Raw genomic sequence first — 24651 nt, 5'->3', positions numbered from 1 at the left:
ATCTTCTACGACTTCTTGGAAGTGGGTCTCTTGTCTTCGTTCCGAATTTTCGATACTCTGTTGAATACGGTCCTGCTCTTCTTGTTTGTCTTGTTGTCGCTGAATTTTTAAATCTTCTAAAATTTTCTCAAGCCGGTCCTGTTCTTCTTGTTTGTCTTGTTGTCGTTGAATTTTCAAATCTTCGAAAATTTTCTCAAGCCGGTCCTGTTCTTCTTGTTTTTCTCTACGATGTCGCTCCTCGAAATGAATTTCCAAATTACCTAACATTTTCTCAAGCCGGTCCTGTTCTTCTTGTTTGTCTTGTTGTCGTTGAATTTTTAGATCTTCGAAAATGTTCTCAAGCCGGTCCTGTTCTTGTTGACGTCGTAGTTTTTCCTCTTCCTTTTCTCTTTCTAATCGGGCTCGCTCTTCTTCTCGTTCTTTACGGAGTCTTTCTTGTTCTTCTGCTTTCTCTTTTTCTAGTCGGGCTCGCTCTGCTTCTCGTTCTTTACGGAGTCTTTCTTGTTCTTCTGCCTTCTCTCTTCTCATATTCTCCATAAAATCGCCCAATAATTTGCTTACTTCCTCCATTTTCTTCGCTTGTTCCCTTGTACCAACCATAAAAATACTCTAATTCGGTCTAAAAATCTTCCAATCCACTTAATTTCTGCTTAAAATCCTCTTGAATCGCACTTCCGACACCAATTGTTACGGATTCCGTGGGTCCACTAATTTAAACTCACGATAAAATACTTAACGAATTTATTTTCTCACTTTATACACAATTACTAACTTATAACACACAACAAACTAACTATTTATAAGATTCCTTCACCAAATTGTCCGATTTTCAATTTCCACGCGGTATATTCAAATTTCAAAAACTCCTCTCAGTTGTCGATGGCTCCGGCTTATATACTCTATTGACTGCTTCTCGAAATTTCATAAATTCTCGGAAAGCGTACTTCTTCACACCAGACAATTCTATTGTCTGATTCCCTTACTTCTCGACTTGACTAAAAGATGGCGCCTGAAAAAGTCTTTTAATTTCTAGCGGATACGTTGCGGTTGTGCAGGCAACCAGTAATACATTTTTAATTTCTGGCGGTTGCGCCATTTTTCTTGACAATATGCTCCTTCCTTAGTTTTCTTATTCAAAGGTTGAAATGCACCAAGGCCACCAAGCCTATATGTGAAAATTTAAAAATGAAAGGAAATTGAGACCAGACATATCTAAATTCTATTTTTACACATAGGTTTTAAATATAAGTAACACGAGACCAAGAAAATTAGATTGTTAATAATGGCATAATATAGATCCAACATTAAACGAAAAAAATGTACAATATATAATTTTATGACTGCTATCTTTTTCTTTCACCTTTTTGGGTCTTTCGTTTCTCTTTCTTGTCTTCCTTTAACTGCTTTTGCTTCTCTCTGAAATTAAGCAAAATAATTTAATAAAACATAACTTACTGAGACGATCAACCAAATACGTTTAAAATAAAGTATACGGAGGGTACCGTTTAAATTCCTGTCCCGATATTGAAGGATGGCTATAGAATTTCAATGCGTTTCCTACATAAGTCTATCCTTGGTTTGTAGGAGGTTTGACTAAACAAGGATGAACCTATGTCTTGAAACCATTCGACTCGATTTTCTGTCCTCCTTCAATACTGGGACGTAAATCCTCTCATTGCTCTTATGGGGAGGCCGTCGTATATTTTATTTAAACGTATTTGCGATCAACTATGATACTAATGATATGATTAAAAGTTGACACTGTACAAATGTTAGACAAGGAAAGAGAGGGGAGGGGTCAAGGACTGTATATATTCTAAAGGACTGTTCGATCGCGTCAAATCGCCGCTCGTAGTCGCCGTGGAATGCTACGTCACGCGCTGACCAGCGCTCCACAGTGCGGCGGATGGTTATTCTAGCGGGACAAAATCTCAAGAGCAATGTTTGGGACTTAAAATCTAAGAACGTAGCAAATGGTCTAATATACAGCAACAATATGGGTAAATTTATTTATTTATTAACAACTTAATTTATTAATAAATAAATACAAGATAATAAAACTATGATATTATTCGTACATGACACACAAAAATAATTTATTAATAAACAAATACAAGATAATAAAACTATGATATTATTCGTACATGACACACAAAAACCGTATTGTAAACTACTGCCAAATACATAAAATTATGATATCAAAAAACTCTTTAGCAGTTTTTTTAAATTAATTTGTAATCTTGTGACACCCTCTATAATTTATTTTTAAAAAATATATTTTATTTTGAAATTAATAAATAAGATAGATATTTTAATTTTAACACTCGGTAATTGTAAATTTATATATAGTAAGTATCTAAGACAATTTTTTAAACTCAGTGCCTTTTGATGGAGTTGTTTTGTTTTTATACTATCCGATTGAAATGAATCTTTTTGGGCATTCACCTGTTAAGCTTGAACTCCCTGTGACTGTGACTACCTGTGTTGGTAACTATTGGTAACTCAAAAGATCTACATCATTCAATATATCAATATTTGAAAAAAAGTGAAAGTTTGATATCTGCAGAACAAAGGCACGAAGGATTTTAACAAATAATATACGTACAGTAGAAAAGTACATACCTTTGGCAATCTTCAACATAATTTGGCTTTCTAATAAAATGTATAAGCACTTGTAAATATTTTGTTTTCGTATGATCTCTGCCTTGCTGAGCAGAAAATGACCAAATTTGGTTGATAAAAATGTATCGAAATACAAAGAATATTCATGCATTTTTGTATCAATTGGAATGTCTACTATTTATTCTTATCAGTACACATTTTTTGGCTTATTTCTAACCAAACGCTTTTGTCCCGCTAAATTTATCTTCCAACGCACTGTGCGGTCGTCCGTCAAATGCAAAAATAACTGTCACTGTCTAAAATCTTTAGCGCTAACTTCAACTCGGTCAGTAGATGACGTAAAAAAACTGACAGTGCAGGAAGATAGGAATCGAACTATCCTTATTTCTATAGTATCCTAGGGGACGGGTAACACGCATAATTCTCCCGTGATCGGTTAGTGAGGCCAAAATTCGATCGGCGGCCATACTTTGGTGACAAGATTGCGAGGTGACACCGAGCGAATTTTTATGTTTTTTTGTGACAACTGTTTTGTTTTAAATTTATAAACTGTGTTGTTTAGTACGGTGAGATGTGTATGGCTGCAAAGGCCGAAGCGAGAAAAAAGTGTCTGGAATTACATTTCACAGGTAAAAATCGATACACAACTTTTGTTATGTGGTCATAAAATGTACATTTTTTCATTATAGCAGTAAAAATATGTAAAATGCTTTTAATATGTCTTGTACCACATCCAAACCAAACTATTTTTAATAATTCCAAGTAGTATTTTCAATATCCTGTATTATAATTAATTAAAAAAAAACTTGAAACTATAAATAATGCTACTCAGCATGGATTTCTCCAGTGGCGTAGGGAATTATAATCAGAGAAATACAATTTCTGCAATAAACATTTTTTTATATTGTATTTTACATGTAAAAAAATGTATAAAGTATTGTTATCAAATATGTAAAATAATTGTAAACTATAAAAAAAATTAAAAATTCTAGTGATAAAAAATCTATATGTATAGTTGTTATATAAAACTTAAATTTAATTTTTAATAAATTTATTTTTTTGTGGAAAATTAGGATATTCTTATGATTGAAGGTAACAAATATTAAAAATTACATTATTCATTGAATCCGTACGCAAATGTGAAGGGGAATGGCTAGATTCATTATTATACCGTATGGTCGAAAAAAAAAACGACGTCCAGTTGGCATGTAAATGACGATCGACGACATTCCCCATATAATTTTAGATATAAAATGACAGCGATCTTCATTTCATAGCCATCGCTGACGCTGTCTTTTTTCGATGTCGTTTTGTATAGTTTTTATGTCATTTTATATGTAGAATTATATGAGGAATATCATCGATCGTAATTTACAAGCCAACTGGACGTCGTTTTTTTTTCGATTATATGATATAATAATGAATCTAGTCAATTCCCTTCACACTTACTTACGGATTCAATGAATAATGTAATTTTTAATATTCATTTGTGAAATTGTCATTTCCCAACAAACAAGACGTTTTTTCGATCATACAGTATATATGTATATACACGTTTAAAACATATGTTATTACATTATTTTTTATTTAATTATACATTACACACAGGTTAATAAATAAATAATTGTCTTGATAATCAGTCCACTGTGACTATAAAATACAAAATTGTATATGCATTACTAAAAAATGAACGATAAATTAGTTTACGTTTTAATAAATATTTTGTACCGTCTAGGTACAAGCTAATTTCTAATGCTACGCCATTGGAGAATTTCGCCTGGTGACAACTTGCCTCACTTTCAGCTGCCGTGTTACCTGTCCCCTCCCTTTCCTTGTCTAAGGTACAAACAGGTTGTTATTTCGTGATCTGTTATTTTACTACTGTTATCACGGGGGTGTCACTTGTATGGGAAAACAGGCAACAGTCAAATTTAAACGTGCCAGGACCAACGACAAAGAAAGCAACATCTGCCAGGCATTGGCTTTCTTTGTCACTCACATTGCTTAAATCATGACACCGCGGCCATTTTGTCAACCAAGAAGCTGGCCGGGCTGTCCTGGCAAGTGATTTAAAACAATTTTGCTTTTTTACAATATTAAATTACCATTTGGATGTATTTAATGCGATTATTCAGTTAACTGGTAAGTCAGAAATTACACACAAATACTTTATTCGTAAATACAACTAAGATGTAAACGTATTTTTGTATTTTTAGATTTGAACTCTTGCAAAGACCCGCCGATAGAACTTGCCTGGCAGCGTACCTGTTTAACTAAACGTATTATTTCCTGATAATAATATCAAAACACGTAAGTACCTCTATAATTTATGATGAAAAATGATTTTGATTATGTTTTATATTATTTAAATACTTTCTAACCTCAAATAATAGTAAGATCCTTGTTTATATCCTTTTAGCCCGTTCAAAACTGTATTGTCTTCAAAAAATGTTTACAAAACAAACAATTATTAAAAAACAATGTCCTTTTTAATCTGATTTATACCTCAGAAGGATGCCAGTAAAATTTTATTAAATCAACATTATATTATTTGGCCGTTAATATGCAAAAGGAGCATATTGCCAACTTAAATTTTCTTTTTACTTCTCCTGACAATGTTCTCTATATTCTCTATTTTGAGTTAGTAAACTTTTGAACGGGATGTGCGATATATAAAATACATAATATATCCAAGGGTATGATATGATAAAAGTATTTTTTGATGCATTTTTTGGTTGTTTATGCACGTTGGCTTGGTTTATGTTTTATTCAGCTTATATTTATTTGGTATAAGTTTTTTTCGCCTTTGGAATGGCATGCTTTGAGACTAGATAGTGTTTCATTAGATCATTAAAGGAATTTAAACTAGCATATATTTTTTGTCATATTAGTGTGTTATCATGATACAGGTAGTTGTATCATAGTGCCTTATGCATGTTATTTACCTATTATATACTTATGTAATGTATTATCAGTAAATAGATGATAACATACTAATAAAATGTCTTTTTAATAGTAAGTTTATCTTTCCAATTCACTAGTTATTTGCAAAATGTATTTTGAACTAATTTAAGTCATTAATTGATCATCTTTCTTTTTCAGGTTCCGGGATATTCTTTTTCATTGTTAAAAAAATATATATATTTCAATATTATTGTAATATAAATCGCAGCTCTAAAAAATAAATGATATTGTTTACTAATGTGTAATTTATTTACTATGAATTTTCTCTGAAAATAATAAGTCTTTAATAATATCATTGATTTGGTTTGGTTTGGTTGTTGCTATGTAAAGTTAATAGACATATTTTTTAATACATTAAATTATATTAAAGCAATAAAAAATATGTTTATTAACTTTAAACAGTAAGTCAGTGATACTTATAAAAATATTTTTTTAAAAATTTCCCCTCTTTTAAGCCCCGCCCCTCCAATTCCCCTCAATTTAGCTAGTACTGCCAGGCGACACCAGGTGGCGTCTGTTTCCATTTTTTAACATGAAGTTAGCATTTCTTTAATGTACCTATTCTCTGACTGTTATTTACCAGTCCACCAACAGCAAAGACCAACAGCGACCGCTTGCAATCTGATATTGACATCGGCGTGTCACTAGTATTTCCAGGCTTGCAACTATGGGAAATTTTGCAATTTTTTTTCAATAATATCATTCTTTATGTATAAAAATACTATTTTCCAAATTAGGCCAGTCAGTGAGGGTTTTAGGTTTGGTATGGTTTGTTTCGAGATATTTATAAAAAATTGCAGAAAAACATGCAGTTTTTAGATGAAAAATCAACATTTTCAATCCTGAATAACTTGGAAAATATTAATTTTCTGAAAAAATGTTATAGAACATTTTTTGCTTAGAATTCATCCCTTTATTGATTTATGGGTGATTTATTTTTCACCGCCGAGAAGGGGTGGCAGTGGTGGCACTCACCCCCAGGGTGAAAGCACACATTGCTACTGTGTAACTTTTGTTTCTTACATATCTATTCACTGTTAAAATTTCACGTGAATCGGTGCGGGTGTCAAGAATTCGGAGGTAATACCCTATTTTTATCCTCGCTTACTGGCCTAAATATCACATATTAGGAATAAAGAATAAATTGGCAAAAATGTTTCGAACGTTCGAAATGCGTTTTAAACGGCCCCGAAAACACGCCATTCCAGATGACGTCAAGGAGTATAATTATTGAGGCTTCAAGTTGCAAAACCCGCCTTATTTATTTAAAAAAAAATTGCCTAATGATATAGATTGATAGCGGATTCTGAAATCTACATACCCAAGCAGCATTTGGACGTCGGGACAACATTGTGTCACGCGACCAAACGTCGGGGCGCAACGTCGGCACAACCTCGTGCCAACCCTAGTCTGCACTAGTTTGGAGAATAATTTTTGGGTCGAAACGACGTTGGATACCGACGTTGGCTAGAAGCCCGGTAATTTGGTACAAACTGCAACGTTGTTTAAAATCTAATTCATAGAAATACAAAACTAATATGGCGTCTAAGTCGCGTTTTATCCTAAATTGGGATAATTATAGTAAAATATTATTTTTATGATTTAGTTAGAGACATATGTCAGATGGCAGTGAAGGAAAACAAAACAAAAGTATTTAAGTGTGGAGGATGTTTGAAGATCATAATTATTGAAACACTTTAACCGACTCTGTAACTCGTTACCCAAGGCAAAAAAAGTTAAACGCAAACAACTTTATTGATAAATGTATTGTTTCTACTTTGAAAAATACTAATGGGCCTTAAAATTAAAGAAGTTTTAAAAATTTTCTTGAATTTTTTTTTTAGTAAAATGAGAATAATTTATTCGCAGTCGAAAAATTGTTTCCGCGTGTTTTTAAGGTCAAATATTTCAAGTTAATGTATTCAAAAAGCAGGAATTGCTATTTTAGGAACGAAACATTTTCTTATTTAACAACATGGCGGCTTCCACTTTGTTGTTTTGGAGATTAAGATGGAGTAGTTCGAGTAGTCGCATACTGGACTAATAAAGTCGCAGTTCGGCCTTAACAGGTAGTATACTAGTCGCAAGATTGCCTAATTTAGTCATCCTAGAGCAAATACGTTTTAATAAAATATACGGAGAGTACCCCTTAAATTCCTGTCCCGATGTTGAAGGATGGCTATAGAATGTCAATGCATTTCCTACATAAGTCTATCCTTGTTCGTGAGGAGGTTTTCTGCGCTTGCTCGATCTGTAAGCACTTTGATTGGACAGTTCCAAATCATATAATATGTTTGGTTTTGGTTTTATTTATTTTAAGTTGAGGTTAAAGACGTTCTAATAATTGAATTAAATCTTTCGAAAAATTGGAAGTTTTTTGTTAAATATTCTGAAATCAAATAAGTTTGATAATGTAACATTATGCGCATATTTATCAATTGAGATTGATAAATTTGATGATTGATTTTAATCGTATCCAACATGTTATGGCAAAACACTTTTTCAACCAAAAGTTTTCAGATATCTTCGATTTAGTTATTTTCGAATGTTTATTTTGTTTATATCTATTACAAACTCAAGGAGCAACAGTTTTTTACAAGTAGTGTTAATTTTGATGCTGGTGCAATACTTCTACTCGTTAAAATAAGTTTATTATAAATATTACAGACATTTAAAAAATAGGCTATGGAATAGGTATATAAAAATTATTTTATATCTGTCTCACAATGGGGGGCTCCTAGTAGCGTAATAGGTATCTGCAGTGCGATTCTGTAAACATTTCCCTGTCTAGTGACTCATCAATCGTATACAAATAGCATAGGCTCGATAGGAAATTTCTTGCTACAGAGCTTACAGAATCCCATTGCTGATTTCTAAAATTCTTTTTTTCTAGATAGGCTTCCCGCATCGTAAAAACTCCTATTTTATGGTATGTAATTAGTATTCTGAAGGTATTAAAATATTTTAATATCAATATAGTTTTCACTGAAACTTGAGTTAAATCTTAATATACATTATTCATATTGTCGTTTTAGAGATTGTGCTTTTATACTTACTATTATGAAAATTTACTGAATAAAATATATAGTTGCAATCCTTTTTACTGAACTCCTTAATTTCTTGTTTTATGAGGGGATAATTTTTGCTTATTTAGGTACTAATTTTAATCAGACCATTTTTTAATGAACTCATTTATATTTATATCATATCGTTCTAAGTAGACTTTGTTGTGTTAGACAATTATTATTAAATAAAACGAATGAAAAAAAGTCACAGGTACGATATTTTTTTTAAATTCAAAAAATAATTTAGTAAAACCACAATTATTAAGAAATTGTCTTAAAAACTTCGTAGTACAAATTGCATATCTATTTCACTTTTTTAAAATTCAAAAAATAATTTAGTAAAACCTCAATTAAGGAACTGTCTTAAGAACTTTGTAGTACAAATTGCATATCTATTTCACTCAACTTAAAAATTGCAGCAAAACAAAGTATAACAGTACATTTTTTACTGTCTATTGTTTCTTTTGCCCATGGTATTTATGATCAATAATCAACATCAGTCCTGGTTTAAAATGAAACAAAAGTAATTCTTTATTATTAACATATTTTTTATTAAACAAATATAACTAAAAGTATGTACATATTAAGTTTATACATAAATCAAGCTAGATACAAAAAATATAATTATTTACATTGTTGCATTGTAAATACTCTTTTATATTATGAAAAATAAACAATAATAATTTACAATAAGACAGTTTGTGTGTAACTGTGTAAGCATTAGAATTAGCCTTATGTAGTCTCTATTTTAGTCTTTACATTATAATGTCTTTTTATTTTAAAATAGTAAGACTAAATATAATGCTTTTAACAATTATTGATTTTTGAATTAAATTAGTTTCGTATATTTTTGTCTTATATTAACATCCCTTTCATTCCTGATTTTGCTTTCATGATACAAACGAACATCGAGAAAAATTTCTATTATTAATTTGGTTAGTTGGCTTCTACCACACAAGAAGCAGTAGCCCATTCCCATTGTTCTATTAATTAAACTACAGCAAAAGTCTTTAAAACTAAATCACAAAATTGTCAATAAACGCACAAAGATTAAAATACAAACGAAAACACAGTACACGTGGAAAACAGAAAGTTAGAGAAAACTCTAATGGCGACTGCCCAAGTCCAAACTGAAAAACAAAATCCACGCCGACGACGCGTCCAAAATAAATCGATAACCCATCTCGACACCATTCGGCCAATAGAAAAGTAGCATTTCGGCGCATGTGCATTACATCCATCTACTGAACAAGGATGGACTTATGTCAAACTCGATCTTCTGTCCTTCAATCCTGGGACATAAATTCTCTCATTGCTCTTATGGAGAGGCCGCAGTATATTTTAATTAAAATGTATTTGTCCTAGAGTCTAGCTTGTGCCGCCCTCTATAATCTAAATAAACGAGGGAGTGGATAAACTATCGGTAATATATGTCGATGTATATTTAAATTTAGTTTTATATGTACCTTTCTTATGTTCCATTTTAATTAAGTTTTTTTTATAAAAACAAAAACAGCACTGAACTGTCTGACTGAACAGAACAAAGAAGTGAAAATTTAAGATTTAAGGTTATGGTTCAATACAGTTGCAAAAAGGTAGTGACTCGACGTCCTACCAACGTAAGAATAAGGAAATCTAAACAACGTTGGAATTAGTAAAACAGACGACGTTTGCATAACGTTGGAATAGGTCCTGAAACTGACGTCGGAAAACTCAATATTGTCCAACGTTGTAACTACGTTGTCCGAATCACCTAAAGATCACTTAAGCAAAAAAGGTTACAAGACAACGTTTATTCGACGTCGCAGAAGCTTCTACTTTGCTGTAGTACTAGTCCAACGTCACACAGTGCTTTGAACATATGGCTCTAGAGGACAAAAATCGAAAACTCCTCTTTTATTCTAAGCAATTTATTCAAACTAGGTTTATTTGACACAAATGATGAGTACTCTCATTGTACTAAATGATGATGTTCTTAGTCCCACGTTTATGAGAAAAAAATCTTATAAATAATAATAATGTTGGAGCTGTGTTCCATCTAAGCAAATAATAAGTTATAGTATGAAAACGGTGTAAGTATTAAATAAATTCCTGTGATAAAAAAGAATTGAAATAACATTAGAACATGATTCCTACAATATAAGCCTAATATAAGATAAAAATGTTTTCTTTAATGAAAAGAAACATTAATGTTATATTTAATTAAAAAAAAACTTAAGATACTATAAATTTACTTTAGGACAACAAAATGCATAGATCGTAACTACTCTGATTCAGGAGAATCACTGCTGACAGAATCTTCCAAATTTATCGTATTCAAATCACAGGTAGATGAAGTATCCTCACATATAAGATATTTCTGTACATCATTTTCTAATATGTTACTTTTTCGCGTTGTTACTGTTTATTTTGTCGGTATGAGGGGTTCGGATGTTAATAGTTACCTCTTTAATAGACCATATCCATATATTATTTTTTCCTTTTCTTGGGTATGAGATTTTATAATAAATTGAAAGATGGGGGACACTTTTTATGCGACGTTTCGCTCCAACATAGTGGACTTTTCAGGCACAAAGTGGTGTCTCATTTGACTGGAAGGTTCATCAATATCTAATAAGAACATATTTTTGAAATACAAATAATTTTGAGTTCTTGTCCTTATGATCCAAGCCAAGTATTAGCCAGATCGGCATTGCTTATCAATTTTACTCCATCTGAAAAGTATTATAAAATAAAGTTCGTCGCAAGCAGACGCAGGTGAACTATACAAAAATTAAAAGTGTATGAATATGGCAACAAAATATTCAATAAATACGATATGTTTTGATGTTTTTTTAAATGCCTTTTTGAAGTTTGAAAACGTAAAATTTTATACCCATTTAAGAATCATCTTAAAAAATAAATAAAAACTAAACAATCACGAACTTGTTTAGAAATAAATTTAAAGTACATACCTTGTTTAACAATATCCATAGTGGCTTTCAATTAAGTACGTACCCGTTTAACTCCATAATATACAGCACTACTATGAATGTTATTCTTTTCACTGACGAGATAATGATCGCAAAATTTATTTTTAGTGAAAATATTTGCTAACAAAAACGCTGTTTATGAAAAATAATATACAGGATGGTTGAACATTGCTATAAGTATAAAATTATATATTCAGATATTAGTAAATTTTAACTTATTTTTTGATTTTTGTCCATGGGACGAAGCACTGTGCGTCGGCACAACGTTATAAAAACGTTTAAATTTATTTTAATACCCAATGTAGGGAGATAACTATTTTTTGTAACTAATCCAACGTTGTGTTTAGTAAACATGTGGTCGCAAGTCGTGAAAATGCTACTTGGGTAAACATAGTCTCAAATTGCAACAAAAGTCGCCTAGTCCTATATAAAATTCACTACTAATTACGTTACTGCAGCAAAATCCGTCTTATCCACTTATATTTGCTTTTTATTTAATTTTACTAAAATAGCATACCTTATAATTCCAATATTCTTACTGTAGCAAAACACGACGTGCACAAAAACGTGTCCATTAAATGGAATCATTGTTTTGTCTGTTTTTTTTCTCCTTAAAAATTAAATATTAATTTTTATTTCTACAAATACCAGATACAAAACAATGATTCCACTTAATGTACACATTTTTTAGCCGACCATTACCGTAATCGTAACTCCAAAATTACAGTAGCTAGCAAAACGCGGTTTTCAATTTAAGATTAGGAATAATAAATTTGGCACAAAAATACTGTGGCACCCGAGAATCTGGCCATTAGTTTTTGGTGGGGGTGGTGGATTGGTAAGAGAGTATGGAAGGGGGTTAAAAATTTTAAAAAATCGTAACTCCAAAATTACACTGGCTAGCGAAACGCGGTTTTCAATTTAAGATTAGGAATAATATTTGCAACAAAATTTGTAATAACATCAAAATCGTCAAAGTCGCAGTTTTTGAGATAAAAAAAATTGGAAAAATTCCTTTATTTTGAAATTAAAAGAACTGCCTACCAACTTTTTATTAACATATTTTAGCATGGGCGGCTATACGTGCCTCCCCGCGCCAATTTTTTTGTAAAATAAGGCTTCAAATAATTGCTAAAACACTTTTTGCTGATTATCTCAAAACAACGCTTTTGGGATAAGGCGGGTTCTGCAACTTGCCAGTTTTCGATAGTTTGTGTGTAGTGCACAATAAAACTGGCTGTGTTTTCGAGTCGCTCACGTGATTATACTTTTTGAAGTCACGAACAACTTTTTATGTCCGTTTCAAATGGCTTGAATTTCGGAGCATTTTTAATTCTTTATTCCGGTTGTTTGGGACCACAACATTTTTTATTGGTTATACATAGTTTCATATAATATACAGGGTGTCCCAGAAATATGTGCAATCATTTTAACTGGTAGTATAGCAGAGTATTTGAGTATAGTTCGACCCAAGAAACACGGCCATGATTTTTTTGCCAAAAAAAATTGTGAAAATATTATATTTTTGATGACATTTTCCGGAAAATATTGAAAAACTTTTGAGTGCCGCTTGTTCGGTCCCCGGAAATTTGTTTACGGTGCATGAAGAGAATGCAATGTTGCCACCTCCTACGTTATCAACATTCCATATTTATAAGTTCCCATTTTTAAGTTTCTCCAAAAAAAAAAGAATTAAATTAATTTTATTCATTGTAGATTGTTTTAATCATTGTAGACTACTATTAAGTATGGTGCAACGTCTACTAATTTAAATAACCTTTTTACATTATTACAGTTGGGGGTTGGAACCTTTGGTGTTACAACAGCAAAATACAACTCTAATTCCCCACAATACACCAAAAAATCAAAAAATATCTCGGCTTTCAAAATTTGCCATTATTTTTTTAAATTTTCGTTCGTAAGTTAAATAACTCAATTTATTATCAATTTATTTTAAAAATGGTAAAGAGAACCCCCCTTAAAATACTTGCACTTATTTCTGAGACACCTTGTATAGTTATGATGGGCGGTATTTTTTCAGATAATTTTTTTCCCATTGTTGCAAAGTACTGTTTAGCAATAAACACAAACTGTTATCAGAAAGCGTCATAACATGACAACGGCAATACAGATTTTATTATGTGACGACCTTGTATATGGATTTTTAAAGTAGCTCAACCTAAGACGTTTATGGATGTAAAGCACCAGATGGCGGGGCATATTTCACGGTCTTTTACTACAGAAAAATATTTTTTGTTACTCTGAATTTTGAAGCGACCAATAAAAACAGAGAAAATAAAAACCGATAATTTTCGGACTGTGCCAATTGGTTACTAATCGACCAGATACTTTTTGTCTATTAGATATGCTATAAAAGCTGGTAATTATACAATTCGACCATTGTAAATACCCGACAAATTCCGCAAGGCCGACGAGGCCGATGCTTTTCACTGATAAGAAAAAAAATGTTTGTTTAGATAATTTTCGAGATATTTTTTCTTTCTGAATGCACCTTTTTAAAGTATTTTATATTCTTTGTCCGCTTGATCTATTATACTGGTCGCACGTATCAAAGTTCAGTTTATTCTAGTTTTAAAAAATGTTCTTATTTCTTTGTAGTGGTTGTAGTGTAAAATTAGATTAATTTTATTAAGTTTAATTATAATGTTTAGTGTAGAATACCACAAATAGTTTAGTAGTGTTTTTATAGTTTATTATTTTGTAGTTAAGTAGTAGGTGAAGGGATAATTTGGTTATTTTTTCTTTTTGTTTGATTAATTAGTAAGTTTGATAATTTTTTCAGTGTAGAATACAAGAAGTAGTTGTGTAGTGTTTTTATAAGAGATTATATTAGTTTATTTTGTAGATGAGTAGTAGGTAAAGGTATTTGGGTATTTTTTCTTTTTGTTTTTCTTCTAATAGTAGTAATTCTATTAAGTATTGTGATAGATACACTATATCTTCCTTCAACTTCGTTGAAAAGTGCATTATCATATAATTTTGGTTTTCTGGTAGTAGAATATACGAAAAAAAAATCTGATCAAATTTATTTTAAATTAAATTAATCGAGTCTTATTAATCAAATTAATCTAGCCAAATAATAATAATAGTTAGTTTCTAAATACTACACAGGGTGAGTTTCCTACGATGTTCTCTATGGGTATCTCGGAAACTACTGGAGACTGGAGATAGAGTCAGAGAGTTAAATGGGGAAAGAATTGCAGTTTTGTGGGGTCATAAATATGCGCCTTTCGGATTTTTCGGAGAAGTTCAAGGCTTACTAGATATTTCGAAAAAAACAAATTTTGGCTATTTTAAAACTTTTGTCTCTAATTCCATTATAATCTACCGTATGATCGAATAAAAAAAGCGTCAACGATGTCTATGAAATGAAGATCGCTGTCATTTTATATGTAAAATTATATGGGAAATATCATCGATCGTCATTTCATAGCCATCGCTGACGCCGTTTTTATTTGATCATACGGTATTTTAGACAAAAAGTTTTCACATAAAAGTTGTAGATAATCGCATACCTAATGAGTTTGTGTTTTCTGTTTTTTTTTTCTAAAGCCTGTCATTTTTGACATATATGACACAAACGTTATATTTTTTAAGCTTTTCACCGATATAGGTAGGTATAATATGTTTTTTTCGAAAAATTACAAGTTATAGCCAATTCTTTTTTTTCTTGGCTAATTTCCATACCAATAATACCATGCCAATTAGTTGGCATCAAGAATGTAAAAAGTTTTATGTTTTCAAAAAAAATATCGTAAAATTCGTAAAGCACTCAATTTAGAATAAAATAATCTAAGAATGAAATGATTCTTTTATAAACCTGCATTAAATCAAATTAAAATAGGTATGTAAGTTTTTTTTAAATATTAATTAATAGCAATTAGCATTATCATAAATTATTATAAATAATGTACCAACATATCGAAATAATAATTTCTTTGTTAATACGGTTTAGAATTCTTAAAATAACAGGCAAAAATAATCCACAATTTACAATAAAATAAAAGTTTTGTTTAAATTTCTTAATCAGCTGATCACTATTAAAGTTCGCAGAAACCCGGGGCTATATTATTACATTACTCTGAGGAAAATAACGAAAATAATCGATATTTTTGACTCCGCCCCGAAAGGTTCACGATTTGTCCTCCAGTTGGCAGCACATTTTGTCTAGTCGGTTGAACAACTTTAAAAATATATAAACAAGGGTGACGAGGATGCTGTTGATGCATTGTTATTAAAGTTATTTTTTTCTCATAAAAAATAAACCGACCAAGTAAACGTACTGCACGTAGGAATCGGCAATCCTGTATTTTATTGTACCTCTATCAACTTATATTGTATTAACAACCGTTTGTCTGGCGATTAACACGTATTTTTTAATATTATCTAATAAACACGCTAATACAAGTATATTTTCCAGGTATAATTATTAAATATATTTGGGTTGGTCGGGTTACACTTTAAGACCGGAAAAAAGTCTGGCGTACTTATTTCTGGGTTAAATAGATGCAAAAATTTATGAATAAACAAATTTCAAGTTGCCTAAAGGATATTTTTTTGATATATTTTTTTGCAAATATCATGGGTTGCGCAGTAGCGAAATAACCGCAACCACTCTGCCAGACTTAGGGTTCTGGGTTCACCAGTTAATAAAGTATATTTTTTTTGTTATTCTAACTTGCCTAAAATATGTTATCTAAATATGTCGTCAGATCTTAGACTATGTTAAGTACCTTTACCTTTATCTTACTCATTAAAATACAGACCACCGATTTAGAATGGGCAGGTTGGTATGTTCCTTCGCCAGAGAGACTTATAAAAATGCGCTTACCTATCTTCTTTATCCTTCTCTTTCTTCTTTTGGCTTTCCAATCTAGAATGTTCTCTCTTTTGCTTTTCTGCGTCAGCTACTAATTGAGCATTTATATTCTTTTCTAGTTCCTTAGATTTACTTTCTCCTGTAGGTTTATCTTCATCTTCCTCTTCTGAATCGGTCATTTGACTATACTGAGATAAAATTGCATCCCTAAAAAGTAAAGGAATATTTTTTATATGTATGGTTTATTTAAAAGAAAAATTAACTAGAAACTAAAATATAGTCAACAAAACTGCTTACAGTCATACGTCTATTCTATATTCAGCAAATAACTGCCTACAATGGGCTGAGGAAAATGAAGCGTAATGGAAGCTAAACGACTGAAATCACGACGGAAGTCAAACTTACAGACTTTTTCAATCAAATACATATCTGGTTTAATGTTCCTCAATAAAAATGTTTTTTTTTCCGAAGCTGACTATAAACTACTATAAAAAACGTTTCTTGTTACATCAAACTATGTAGACGCATAAAATCTAGTATGTGCTAATATACAGGGTGTCCCAGAAATAAGTGCAAGTATCTTAACTGGTAGTACAGTTGGACCCCAGACACACACCCACGATTTTTTGCGAAAAAAAATGTTGAAAATATTATATTTTTCATGACATTTTCCGGAAAAACTTTCGAGTGCCGCTTGTTCAGTCTCCGGAAATTTGTTTACGGAACATGGAGAGAATGCAATGTTGCCATCTCCTACTTTATCGACATTCCGTATGTTTATAAGTTCACATTTTTAAATTTCTACAAAAAAAAACTAATTAAATTAATTTTATTCATTATAGATTTTTTAATAATTGTAGACTACTATTAAGTATGGTGCACCATCTACTATTTTAAATAACCTTTCCAGCGCAAACACGTGCACATCCATATATCTATTAAACTGAACGTCACATATTAGAACTTTTAGCAGAATATTATTTTAACTTTTACACATCAAACAATTCTACATAAATACATCAAAAACTTTTAAACAATTTAAACCGGCGAACTCATGATATAAATATTCCGAAATCGACATTCCACCAAAAAGAGTCCGATGACACCAGGGCCCAGTCACTCTTATGGAGCGTTAAATTAGAAATTAACGGCCCACTATAGATGGCGCAACTAAAGTCGTGTATATTTGGTTGCCTGATTAAGTGATTATTGCATATCAATTTTAAACGTTATGATTGGTTTGATTGACTCCCCACTCTTCAAACCATTAGTTGCCCGCGCTCTTACGCGTCGCGTCAGTTTTATACGAGCGTTCACGTGTGTAGTTTGTTGTTTGGCCAGTTCCATTTTTCGTGTCTCATCTTTACTGGTGTATGTGTCTCGATATTTATCCCGATAATAAGAATTCAATCGAGCAATTATGTTCTAATATGTTTAGATCTAAAAAAAACGGTACAAAAGTAATAAATATATTATAATTAATTAATGTGTTTTATTTATTTAAAATAAAATTGTTATTACTCCGAATGGGCATCTAATTAAATAAAAAAAATCAATATAGGTTCACGAGTAGGCCCGTGAGCCTATATTGACATTTTTTATTTAATAATAAGATGCCCATTCGGATTAATAACAATTCTGAATTATATATGAAATTAAAATTTGATTTAGCGGTGCGAGGAGCGAGGGGAGTGTACATAATTTAACCTTGAAGCCCTGAGCCGCACTCGGCCCACTATAGATGGCAGCAAAAATTTTGTTAGCTTTTTTATTACATTGACTGATCGTTCTGTAGTTATTCTGTGGATGACACTGATGTGCTCTATTACTGCTCTCCACTTGCTATGCTCTATGGGCATGCCGCCGAATTTGTGGTAGAAACTGGGGATTAAACCCCAAAAATATGTACTGGCTATACGTGACGGCCATCAGACCTATTATCACGTATGGTGCAGTTGCCTGGTGGCAGCCAAACAACGGCAAACTACAACGACAAGCATGCTTAGCGGTGACTGGTGCCTTCCATTCCACGCCGTCAAAAGCTATGGAAACCCTACTCGACCTACCTCCTCTTCAAATTCTTTTGTAAAGAGAGGCGAGATGGGCTACATATAGGTTTCTAAATATAGCACGAGGAAGCCAAGGAACAATTATGTTCATACAAAACCGGCTAGTAGAAGAACTACAGTCGGATGAGATTCTGGGAATGATCTCGGATCTTACACCACCAGTCCAACTCTTGACGCGCACTACAACGTCCTGTTTCCGAATAGGGACGAGTGGGATAAGCCGGGAAACGGTTTACTACATGCGGAAATGTGTTGGTACACGGACGGATCCAAAAACGAAAAAGGATCTGGAGCAGGAATTTACTGCAGCAGTCCAAAGACTGAGATCTGCTACAGTCTTGGAAAAACACACCACCATCTTCAAGCTGAGCTATATGCTATTGAAACCTGTGTGCAACTGCTGGTAGAACAGCAATACACCGGAGAAAACAATATGCATATTTTCGGATAGTCAAGCCGCGCTGAAAGCACTTGAGGCAACGAAAAGCACGTCTATGACGATTCTTCATTGTAAGAAACTACTCAATATACAGGGAGATAGGAACAAAGTGTCGCTAATATGGATACCGGGACATGTCGGCCTAGAGGGAAATGAACGTGCTGATTCCCTCGCCAAAATTGGTGCAGGCTCGCCATTCGTGGGTCCAGAACCGACACTTAGCGTTCCTAAAAATCTCGCAAGAGACAGGCTCTGTGAATGGGTTAGGAGTGCGACATTCCGGGACTGGAATGACAGTCCCGGAATGGAACATGCCAAGAAAATCCTAGCAGGGCCATCCAAACATAGAACAGGAGAACTCCTAAAGGCCGGTAGGAATGGAACGCGTGTGCTCACTGCAGTGTACACGGGCCACTGCCGGCTGAGATCTCACCTACAGAAGACGGGACTGGTGGAAGACGCCGAATGCCGACTCTGTATGGAAGATGACGAAACAATGAAGCACGTTATGTGTACCTGCCCCACTGGGAGCAGGACCAGGTTTGAGATGTTTGGCAAACCCATGCTAGACTATCAGACCTAGGAGACATATCGCCCTCAGACATAACCGCCTATATTAGGAGGCTGGGTCTTGAGGGTGAACTTTGACGCTCTTGTAAATTAGAGCGTGTAGAAACTGAGCCACAATAGGCCCTCGCGGCCTCAGTGGAGGGTCCCCATGGGAGCCCCTCTTAGTCAATACAATACAATACACTGAATAAATTAAATATTTTTCCAGGCTTTTCCGAATTTTTTGAATCAGCGTCCTCTATTAGATATGTACAGTATACAATGCTACATTTAAACAGATCAGCAGTGGGATTCTGTAAGCTCCGTAGCAAGAAATTTCTTGTCTAGCCTATGCTATTTGTATACGAATGATGAGTCACTAGACAGGAGAAATGTTTACAGAATCGGGTCTCAGCTGATGAGCTGAATTTTTTATGTTATCCAATTGATTTTGAGATTTTGTACATTTTCCTAAATTTTTACGGATTTTTACCAATTTTTTGAGGTTAGAAATAAACTGGAATGCGATAGCGTAATTCTGATAGCGGATTCGTGCTCAGCGTCGAAAAATACTATATGATATAATGGTCTGGTAAAAAGTATACCCCACTTGTCTTTTTTTTTGTGGCTGTGTTATCGATTGCTATCGGCGGCTCTCAAAATGTTGCCATTATTTTTAAAAATTTCAAAGTTAAATAACTCGGTTATTATCAATTCATTTTAAAAATGGTATAGAGAAAATATATTTCTTTTGGCGAGAAATACCACCCCTTAAAATAGTTGCACTTATTTCAGGAACACCCGGTATAATAATATAGCGAAAATATGGCATTTTATGGCGCGATCAAACAACTCGTGTATTTGGCAAACAGTTGTTATTGGCATACAGGGTTCGACTTAGTGCGTCAGGCATCTATACAAAATTTCTAAGTTATTTTTATAGAAGCTACGACGCACTATGACCAGACTCTGTATGCCAATCACAATTATTTGCCAAGTACACGAGTCTGGTTTTACGCTAGTATCACAAATGATATTTGACAACAAGCTTCACAAATTTTAAATTAATAATTGTTCGGGTTTATTTTTGATTGGAGCTCTCTAACGGACAAACGAGGCACTCTTGTATAGAGGAAATATTGGAAAATAAAAACACTAAATCACCACAATACACCAAAACACTTTTACTTTTACACTGGACGCGCGTTTCGCTAACCATGTTAGCATCATCAGCAGATGATTATAAACTAAAGTACAATCTACAAATTGAGCGTTTATATACTCGCCCAGTGGGCACCGAGTGGGCGTGGCAAAAACTAGCCAACCGAGTCAGAGCCAACTGAGCGTAACAGTTAGATTTCCGCCACTAGAGTAGTAGGAACAAAGAACTTAAAGGAATTGGACCGTTGTCTCTGTTCATACTATCTTTACATTTATTGATTTTGATGCTTTCATATGCATCTAATTGCTTGTAATTTGAAACTTGTTTAATTAATTTTAAATTATTAAGATCTATACAATGTTCTTTATCAACAATATGTTCGGCAACGCAATATTTATCCGGTCTACCACATCTTATCTGAGCTAAATGTTCTTTAAAGTAATATTGATCTTCAAATTTGCCCAACATATTTCTGATTACAATCTTTACAAGAAATTTCATAAATACCCGACCTTTCCAGTGGAGGTGTTTTATCCTTTGGATTACCTAATAATTGTTGTATTACGGTAATCAAAGGATAAAACATCCGCTGGGCGTCAGGCTGTTATAATTTCTTAACCGTGTAATCAAGGGCAAACTAATAGTAATTTAAGCTGCTTCGAATATATATTGAGCGATAAATCTTGCGTTGCCGCCGATAGAGCCGATATGTTTAAATTAAACAAGTCTCAGAGCCACAGGCACAGTGGGTGCATGTAACATCAGGAAGCCAACAGATGGTATGAACAGCAACCGGTCGCTCGAGTTGGCTCTGACTCGGTTGGCTAGTTTTTGCCACGCCCACTCGGTGCCCACTGGGCGAGTATATAAACGCTCAATTTGTAGATTGTACTTTAGTTTATAATCATCTGCTGATGATGCTAACATGGTTAGCGAAACGCGCGTCCAGTGTAAAAGTAAAAGTGTTTTGGTGTATTGTGGTGCTTTAGTGTTTTTATTTTGCTGTTTAACACCAAAGGTTCCAACCCTCAACTGTAATTAAGGAAATATTGGAACTTTTTTAAGCAGATTTTGTAGGTCTGTTTTGGAAAAAAAATTCTCCAATTCTTTTTTCCTCAAAAACTATGCGATGTGGCGTTTTTTTTACAAGAGACAATAAATGTAGTAAATACTAGAAGGACCGTTACGAAAAAAAAATGATAACCTTACGCAGGTCAGCATGGTGGCCTGGCGGTGTTGCCGCTTTTCAACATACCAGGTGTGACGTATTAAAAATAAAGTGCAGATTTTTATTCTGGGCCTTTTTGTTTTTATTTATTTCCTTAAGAACAACTTCAAGTTTTTCGAAAGTGAGATAGCAGACAATTCTAGAATTAATTGCTTTATTCAATTATGTGAATTCCAAAATATAGTGAAAGAGCCCATTCCGCTATTAGCCCAGACTTTACTTTGACATTTATGTTTGTAAAATAATTATTTTCTGTTTTGTTTATTTTTAATTAAGTCATTTCATAGTTTTAGTTAAGTTAGACTAATATATCCCATATTATTTAAAATAAATAAATCAGAAGAGAAAATTATGTTTTAAGTTTTTAAGATAATTAAAATTTAATTATATTTTTAAAAAAATACAGTACATATCTCAACTGATAGCATAACATTTAAAAACTGACAGACGTGCATATATTTTCTTTGGACTAGACAGATTTAAAAGAACTAAAGCTAACCACTTCAAATACCATGATTGTAAAAACCGGCGTCCAGTTGGCTTAGAAATGAACAAAGGGTACATTTCATAGCCATCACTGATGCCATTTTTTTACAATCATATTTACTATAAGACCAACTTTTGTTCAGATGGTAATATAATCATTCTTAATTTTATTACTATTTTTAGCCGACCATACCAATAGGTATGGTGGGCTATTAAGATCGGTCAAAAAAAAGTATTTTTAATTTCACTCAAAATGAGTGAAATTGTGAATGATATTTTCATGGTGTCTGTCTGTCCGTCTGTAACACGATAACTCAAAAACCGCTAAACCGATTTTAACCAAATTTGGCACAAAAATACTGTGGCACCCGAGAATCTGGCCATTAGTTTTTGGTGGGGATGGTGGGTTGGTAAGGGAGTATGGAAGGGGGTTAAAAATTTTAAAAAATCGTAACTCCAAAATTACACTAGCTAGCGAAACGCGGTTTTCCATTTAAGATTAGGAATAATATTTGCAACAAAATTTGTAATAACATCAAAATCAGTCAAAGTCGCAGTTTTTGAGATAAAAAAAAAATTGGAAAAATTCCTTTACTTTGAAACTAAAAGAACTGCCTACCAACTTTTTATTAACATATTTTAGTATGGGTGGCTATACGTGCCTCCCGGCGTCATTTTTTTTTATTTCAATTATGGACATAAAAAATAATACCTAATTTTTTTCTCCTCCTCTGTATATTCCTTTTGTCTGCTAGTGGCCAAGGATTGGTTTTCAAGCAGTTTTGCTAATTTATCATTTAAATCTACATTAGAAATTAAAGATATCGGATCTTTAGGCTTCAGTAATTGCCAATTTTCTAAAATTTCATTGCAGATTTTAGATATGTCCTTATCCTACAATAAAAAATGATTTCACACTATTAAGCTGGATTGATAAACTTATAAATTGAAGCGCAGTTGAGTAAGCATATTATGTTCAACACTATCAAATAAATGCGCTCATTAATAAAGTCAGTTTATTGAAACGTTGACACAATTCATCCAATTTCACGGAGTTCAGAGATGGGCGTTGTTTAAGTTGGAAGTTTGGTACGATCGGCATCAAATAAGTATGTGCATGAATTGTTTCAATATTTCTGTTTTGGTACGATCGGCATCAAATAAGTATGCGCATGAATTGTTTCAATATTTCTGTTTATATCAGATTATATTCTGCGCTGACTATTATGTTTAAACAAAAAATATTTCAAGGTATTTTAAAATCAAGAGAAAACATTTGAAATGTAGACATTTCCAAACTTAACCACTGAAACTGGATGGTTTATAAACGCAAAATTATTGAATTTCAGCTGCTGCGAGCTCCCAACTAAATTGATCCACAACTGAACTTCAACTTTCGAGTTTATAAATCCAGATTCTTAAACTAATTACATTTTCAACAATTTCAGCAAATATTCCATACAAAGCCTCTAATTTTTCTTCTGTAGTTTCATCGCTATCTAAAATGCCTTTAATATATGCACCAAAAACCGTTTCATCTGTATTAAGTTCTTGTAGTTTGCCATCAAGCCAGTTACTAAAATCTGGAGTATCAATATCAGCATTTGCCATTTGGAACAGACAATTTTGTGAAAGATATAAGCTAAGTATTGGCTGGAATCTGCTAGTATGTTGTCACTTGGAGTAATTTTACCTCTCAAACTACTACAAATAAAACAAAATTATAAGTTATTCAGTGAGCTTCATACAGCTATAAAAAGAAATTATGTAAACTAAATTCTGTTAATTACCTAAAGCCCCGGCAAAGGCCCCGGTTTTATATACATAAACTCGGCATATTCTACTGTTGACTGAAATACAGCATGGGGAACAAAATACTCAAAATAGTGAAATGTTACAGCTTCTCACTTCTCACTCCTTAAGTCCTTATTTTATTTATTATGAAATTTATTACTATTCATAGTGCTATTTATTACATTTATGGAGGCTAAAAATTACATTACACCACGGATGTATCATTACACATTTCACCATCATTTCACTTTACTCTGAGCTGAGAGCTGAGGCCATTCCATAGATAAGATACTATCAATATTCAAGATCGATACCTGATCGATACTATAATAAAAGGCCACTCTGAGGCATAGAATAAGAAGAATAAGTAACTATTACCTAGACTACTATCATAGACTCTAAAAAGATTAGCGGTACTTTGAATAAAAAATTAAAAAAGGAGCATTATCAAAAATAGATCG

General features: G+C 32.7%; 1 protein-coding gene across 2 annotated transcripts; it reads right to left on the bottom strand.

Annotated features, from left to right (window-relative positions):
• Nucleotides 1-1196: 1196 nt before the first annotated feature.
• Nucleotides 1197-24472, bottom strand: LOC115880535 (coiled-coil domain-containing protein 43). 2 transcript variants are annotated; one of them, XM_030897759.1, is made up of 5 exons: nucleotides 24187-24472; nucleotides 23828-24100; nucleotides 23109-23290; nucleotides 16476-16670; nucleotides 1197-1416 (listed from the first exon to the last, which is right to left on the bottom strand). In XM_030897759.1, the coding sequence occupies exons 2-5, from the start codon at nucleotides 24005-24007 to the stop codon at nucleotides 1344-1346; spliced, it is 630 nt and encodes a 209-aa protein (XP_030753619.1). In that variant the 5' UTR covers nucleotides 24008-24100; nucleotides 24187-24472; the 3' UTR covers nucleotides 1197-1343. The 2 variants fall into 2 exon arrangements, with proteins under 2 accessions (XP_030753619.1, XP_030753620.1); XM_030897760.1 differs by having other exon boundaries at nucleotides 23828-24097; nucleotides 24187-24458.
• Nucleotides 24473-24651: the final 179 nt, after the last annotated feature.

Source organism: Sitophilus oryzae, unplaced genomic scaffold (assembly GCF_002938485.1).
Source record: "Sitophilus oryzae breed Bouriz unplaced genomic scaffold, Soryzae_2.0 scaffold_1625_pilon_pilon, whole genome shotgun sequence".
In the NCBI taxonomy this organism is placed as follows: Eukaryota; Metazoa; Arthropoda; class Insecta; order Coleoptera; family Curculionidae; genus Sitophilus; species Sitophilus oryzae.
The sequence above is the reverse complement of the archived record's forward strand: the minus strand, read 5'-3'. Positions and strand labels throughout refer to the sequence as shown.

Bases quoted from the DNA above. Each gene is read 5' to 3' on its own strand.
- LOC115880535 (XM_030897759.1), bottom strand. From the start codon at position 24,007: ATGGCAAATGCTGATATTGATACTCCAGATTTTAGTAACTGGCTTGAT. The intron at 23,291-23,827 runs GTAATTAGTTTA...TTTTTATTGTAG, and splicing joins TTGCTGAAATTGTTGAAAAT to GATAAGGACATATCTAAAAT. The intron at 1,417-16,475 runs GTAAGCGCATTT...GCTTAATTTCAG, and splicing joins GAGAAGGATAAAGAAGATAG to AGAGAAGCAAAAGCAGTTAA.